The following is a 6,281-nucleotide window of genomic DNA, read 5'->3' on the forward strand; positions in this document are numbered from 1 at the left end:
TGGATTTAATTTGGATAATTATCCCAGGCAAATAATTAAATCCAAGAAAAATAGGATTCCTCTCCAATAAACCATGGGGGTCGAAAATTCCAATTATAAGGTATATGATATTTATGAATATCCTATTTAGTCTCACTCATCCCTTAGGAAATAATTCGCCACAATATATATTTTACCCCGCATCAAAGTATTCACACAATCATTTCACAAAATCAACCATTTCTACTTCCACCTCATATTCTCAACACATTGACCTTTCAACGGCCACGTCATATTTTTCACATCTTTGACTATTCAACCGTCACGTCATATACTCAACATATTTGACTATTCAATCAATCTCAACTTCAAATCGCAATTAGGTCACAAAGAAATCATGCAATTAAATCACTCATCAATTAACCCACATACTCCATAGCATTTAAAGCATTTAATGCAAAAATTTATAACCTGAAAATTAGGGTTCGAAAAAGTGGGACGTTACAGTAACCTTGAGAGCATCTCCAATGGCGGACTTTCCGTCGCCCTTCGGAGAGGCTTCGGGGAAGTCCGCCGGGAAAGGGCGCCACTGTGGCTCGAAGAGGAGGACGCGGACGTCCCGTGAGGACACGGGAAGGGCGCGGACTTCGCGGGAAGGGAGGGCGGACGTCCGCTGCGGACGTCCAGTTTTTTTTTTTTTTAAAAAGAACTCTATATATACGGCTCGTTGAACTTAATTCCATAACGTAAATTGAACATTTGTAAAATTTGTGAATTTTTTTAATTGCGGGAAGTCCGCGCGGGAATGGCGATGGGAAGGGCGGATTGTGCAATGGGAAGTCCTTATGACGCGGCAGGAGGGTGGGAAGTCCTTATGACGTGGCAGGAGGTGTATTTGGGAAGGGCGACAAGAAGGACGTCGGGGAAGTCCTCCCACTGGAGATGCTCTGAGGTAATGAGTTCAGCTTTAATTTATAAATCTGGCCGGAAAAAAAAAAGATACTCCTACTTATAATTTGAAAAAAATAAAATATACAAGTGAAACTAATCGGGCACTTTACGTCAATTTTCTCCTATTATTAGCTTTATTCGTATTCTAATCATCCTTTATCAAGCTATCTTTTTTTGTATTCAAATCGTCCTTTTTACAACGGATAACTTCAACACAAGGGTCCCCACTCCCCACCCCAAGTGTAATTATCACTTCCGAATTATTAATATTACCAGTCATTTTAGGATTATTACCTTTTTACACTTTTATGCGTCAGTTGGCAAAAGAACATTATATAATTTCAACTTTTCAATCCACCATGAGATTAATAAATATACATTTCCTTGTCCACTTCAATAATTCGTGGTACGTCTCTTTTTGATCGACTGCATCTTCTGTTATAGGCTTCAACTTGTGTCCTTCGGTAATTAATTAACACATGTAATTATCATAGATGGAACCTTAGGTAATTTTTGCAATAGAATCATGAAAATGGGGAATAAAGATAATGGACTATTGGTGAGTTACTATGTATATATATTAATGGCCATATTGCTTTTAAAAAGGTAATTGATTGAATATTCTATGGACTAATCAACCTTGATCATTGGACAATAGAAATCCAATCAATCCATTCAAGTAACAAGCCAATAACACACTACCTTGAAATGCCTTTTTGTTGTGGCTTTTGCAATCAGGGAATATACTTCATGTGGTTCAAAAAGGAGATCAAAATGATCTAAGATCCCATCTTATATTAACCTTATTTTATCTTATAGGAGTACTACTATTCTACTATATTAGTGCTATGTTAGTTGAGTAGTTTCTTTAGAGCACGAGAATTCAAGAAAGTGGTGTTTAATGATTTTATGAGAGAGAATAAATGTGATACATTTTTCATAAAATAAAATTACTCAAGTAACAGTACGAGATATCCTTAACAAATGAATTATATTTTATTTGTACGTGAAAATCCCTAATACGATAATAATATATTTTGATAAAACTCAACAGTGGTTCTAAATACTCCAATACTCCATTAATGAAATAATATGCACTTTTGACGATTGCATAGTTCTTTAAACATGATAAAATATAAATTCAGAAGATTTAGGTGACGGATAAGCATCATAGCTCTGCATAAATTCATCTTTTTTATAAAAAGATATGAGTGAGTGAGTGACTAATAAACAATTCACACTCATCTCATCCCCTAATTATCATGCATGCATGGATGAGAAAATTGGTACTAGTAAGTTATTAATTTCATGAAACTAATTTATGGGTAGAGAAGTTTGGTAGCATTAGCAATTAATGATGTGTGAGGTCGTGAAGATAAGGATTAAGGCATATACTATACTATGTATTGGATATGCAACAGCACACCACCATCACAAGCACGTGTTCAGTTATTATTTTAATCTTGGACAGCCTGTTAATTAGTATAGTAAAATTGCTAGTATAAAATGAAAACCAGATTGAAATCAAGATATATACCTCAGATTTCTCTCTCCTTTTGTTTTACTATACAATGGATATATAATCACGTTATGCAGCAGAAACGACAACGGATCAAATCATCAATTCACCCCAAAAATATACTCTTATGGGGAATCTTCAATTTATGTTCCGAACTAGAATTATTAGCTAAAATTAGACCGTTCAACTAGCTAAATAGTTTTTAAATATATTGTTTAAATTATGTTTTGATTTCCTAAATTATAACATAAATGTTTCGGTATAGATAGTGATAAAGAAGCTATTTCAAAGACGAAGATAACGATAGTAAGATAAAAGAATTTGGACATTGTCTTAATAGGAAACGAACAGTTTGAATCAGACCGGAAAACCTGACATGGGAAAATGGCAACCAACAATAAAGTTCGTGACATTACACGAACTTTTTAAAGTTCGTGGGAAAAACCAGAATTCATGAAAAGTTGGTGACTTTAAAAGCAGTTACCCCTAAAAAAAATACCGACTCAAGTTGTTCCATTCATAAAAATATTACTCCCAGTCCCCCCTGTCTGAAAAATATGAACATTTAGTTCGACGTAGATTTTAATACATAATTGGTAAGATAAGAGATAGATAAAAAAAAATATTTAAAGTATTTTTGTGGATAATGGGTCCTGCCTCATTAAAGATAAATTATTATTTTTTTTAAATTAGAATGCTCCTACTTTTTCAGAGACGGAGGATAGATAATAAGACCAACGTGATATATATGTATATTACAAAAAACATGTACTACTTTTTAAGGACTTTTTAAAGATAAAAAAATAAAGACGTAATTACTTGCGTTGGAAAATTTTAAAAATATATAACAACAATTTAGAAAGAAAAAAAGGCATTCCTAAATTAAAGACAAACTAATTTAATTTTTTTGTTTCTTTAGGATGTTTCCATTTGCGTCATCTAATTTTAGTTGGAACACCAATAATAACGACGCTTTTTTCTAATTTTAGTTGGAACACCAACATCTAATTTTAGTTGGAACACCAATAATAACGACGCTTTTTTCTAATTTTAGTTGGAACACCAACAATAACGACAGCTTCAAAAAGCGTAGAAACATCAAAAAGTTGTGCGTAAAATATTCCATTATTGAAGGAATATAATTCACAATATCTTTTTAAAAAAGTTTCACCCATCTTTATCGATCTCTCTCTTGATGATGGCTTGACGTAGTATTGTATTGGATTGAGAAAGGTTTTAGTCTGATAAAGATTATTTAATTACGTATGATAAGAGCTCTTAATTACATTAATACTAATTTTAGTAGTTTAAATTTTTTTATAATACAGTTTTTGTGTCACCGCAATTTACATTGAAATCAATTTTGTATCGATTAGCATAAATTTAAATTGAATTGTAGAAAGTCAAAAATCGACCCATTAATACATTTCTTATACTTCCCAATCCACTGTTTCCATAATTGAATTTTAGAGTGAATTGATAAAAATGAACTTGACACATACTCCACGAAGGATGAAAACAAATAATAATGTTTCAAAGTTATGCAACTTTAATTATCTGTACAGCCAACACATAGTCACATATATATACCTCTCTCACAAACATATATAGTCAATTATAATCTGTATTTATTTATGTATTTTTTTTATTATTAATAGTAACTTGTTTACGTAAGGTATAATACTGATTTACAACTGTGTATGATTATATCTGCACTTCACAAGCTCATCACATTAACATATAACAGGTACTAGTATTATACTAATACTATCATTATTATACGAGTATATAACAACTTCTACTGTGACAAACCCTATGCCTAATCACATTGACCTACTAAACCATCATACCATATATTAATAATTTCCTTTATTCAGCTCTAGTCAGCAAACCATTGACAAAAATAACATGCCATCTTCACATGCTAAAATAGTGCCAAATGTAGAACTGGATTAGCATTATCCATCTTAAAAATAGGCTAATTTTATCATTTTAAATTGTTATTCAAAATTAGACTAAGCTTAAATGTATATTTTTTTTAAAGACATAATAATATAGACTTCAAAATTCACTAACACTATTTCTATTATTTTTTTGTGTAAATTTTTCACACTTTATCAATTATAGATTAAAGTCATTTATATAATTTTATTAACAAAAGCGAAACTCGAAACCGGAAAAAAAATAGGCAACCACCGCAGCAAGCCAGCAACTCGATTTGAATTAATGATTGATACGAAAATGACGAAATCAACCCTCGTGACTATTCAATGTATGCGGCAACTGGAGGGTTAATCCAGGAAAGAAGATGCAAAAAAACATGAGCCTAGCGCCGCATAAGTGCCGACAAAGCTGTAGAGATAAACCTAAGTCATCAACGTCTCAGACTTGGCCACGTCACGTTCATCCAAAATATGGTGGGCTCTGGTCCACTGGATTAGGATTGAATAGCAACATATACTATCAAATAAAAAATAATTTTAGAATATTCGAGTATATCCAAAGGCTTCCGCAGCGATGGCATTATTGCCCCTGGCTGACGTGGATCCCCTCTGTTACTTGGAGCATTCGACTCGGGTAACATTAAGTTGTGGAGGGATCCATGATAAGCTTGTGCACCTCCGCTCTTTACCACGTAAGCTACTTGGGCCCCACCCCCACATTTCGGGTGTTATATAGAGTCTTCCAAGGATCATTGAACTCCATCAATCAGACTCACAGCATAATACATTTTGTTGGTTTTAGGTGGTAAAAAACACAAATGGCAAGAGTTCCTATAAACCACCGGATTTTGACGTGCGACGGCCGGGAATCTGAGTTTTCCGGCGACACTGCCATAAATCTATCCGACGATACAGTGTTCCAGTTCCTCAGCGAAGAATGCGAGGTGTTGAGTAGCTGTTTTGACGATTATTCAGATGATGACAACGAGAAAGAAAATAAAAACGAAGATGAAATTCCAGGCGACAGTTTTTGGGAAACTCAACATCAATTATTGCAAGTAAGTTTGTTTTAATTGGAAGATCGGAATTGAAAATATCAGATGTTGATGATTGATTTGATTGTATCTTGTGCAGTCAACGATATGCAGAACGAGTTCTCTGGAATCTAGAATCCGAAATATCACCAAAGAAGCAGTAAAAGAGGCCGCCGGCGTTTGCGAATGCGGCAGAGCCGCCGACGGTTGCCGGAAATGTCTAATGGCGGATATGTGCCGCCGGCTTCAGATCGCAGGGTTCAACAGTGCAATATGCAAGTCCAAATGGATGAGCTCACCCGATATTCCTTCAGGGGAACACACGTTCTTGGATGTAATCGATGGATCGAATCCGAACAAGGAAGTGAGGGTGGTGATCGAGTTGAATTTCCGATCGCAATTCGAGATGGCACGAGCGAACCAAGAGTACAGCAAAGTGGTGAAGAAGCTGCCGGAGATATTCGTGGGGAAGATGGAGAGGCTGCTGGCGGTGCTCAAGATCGTGTGCAGAGGCGCCAAGAGGTGCATGAAGGAGAAGAAGATGCACATGGCGCCGTGGAGAAAGCATCGCTACATGCAGGCTAAGTGGCTCAGGACTTGCGAGCGCTTCGCGTCTCACCAGACATTCGCCTCCGGATACTCCTCCCGCCCGCCCCGCCCCGGGAAGTCCTTGCTCACGGTTGACTTGATCATGGAAAACCTGCATACACCGGTTGTTGCAGTCGTGTGAACTTCCGATCCACTGTTTTTACCTTCTTTTTTTTTTTGGCCGTAAGATATGTAAAATAGTACTAGATGAGTGAGGATCACAAAAGGTCATGCTTCTGAGATGAATCTTGAAATCTTCTTTTTGTA

The 6,281-nt window shown here is 35.5% G+C and overlaps 1 protein-coding gene across 1 annotated transcript; it reads left to right on the top strand.

The window, feature by feature from the left end:
- The first annotated feature begins 5,169 nt into the window (after positions 1–5,169).
- On the top strand, positions 5,170–6,281 carry LOC148931800 (uncharacterized). Its single transcript, XM_089066114.1, has 2 exons — positions 5,170–5,450; positions 5,527–6,281. Exons 1-2 carry the CDS (start codon positions 5,211–5,213, stop codon positions 6,154–6,156), a joined length of 870 nt encoding a protein of 289 aa, XP_088922240.1. The 5' UTR covers positions 5,170–5,210; the 3' UTR covers positions 6,157–6,281.

The sequence above is a fragment of the Salvia hispanica genome, chromosome 2 (genome assembly GCF_029641045.1).
Source record: "Salvia hispanica isolate PSC_SH4W2 chromosome 2, Shi_PSC_v1, whole genome shotgun sequence".
In the NCBI taxonomy this organism is placed as follows: domain Eukaryota; kingdom Viridiplantae; phylum Streptophyta; class Magnoliopsida; order Lamiales; family Lamiaceae; genus Salvia; species Salvia hispanica.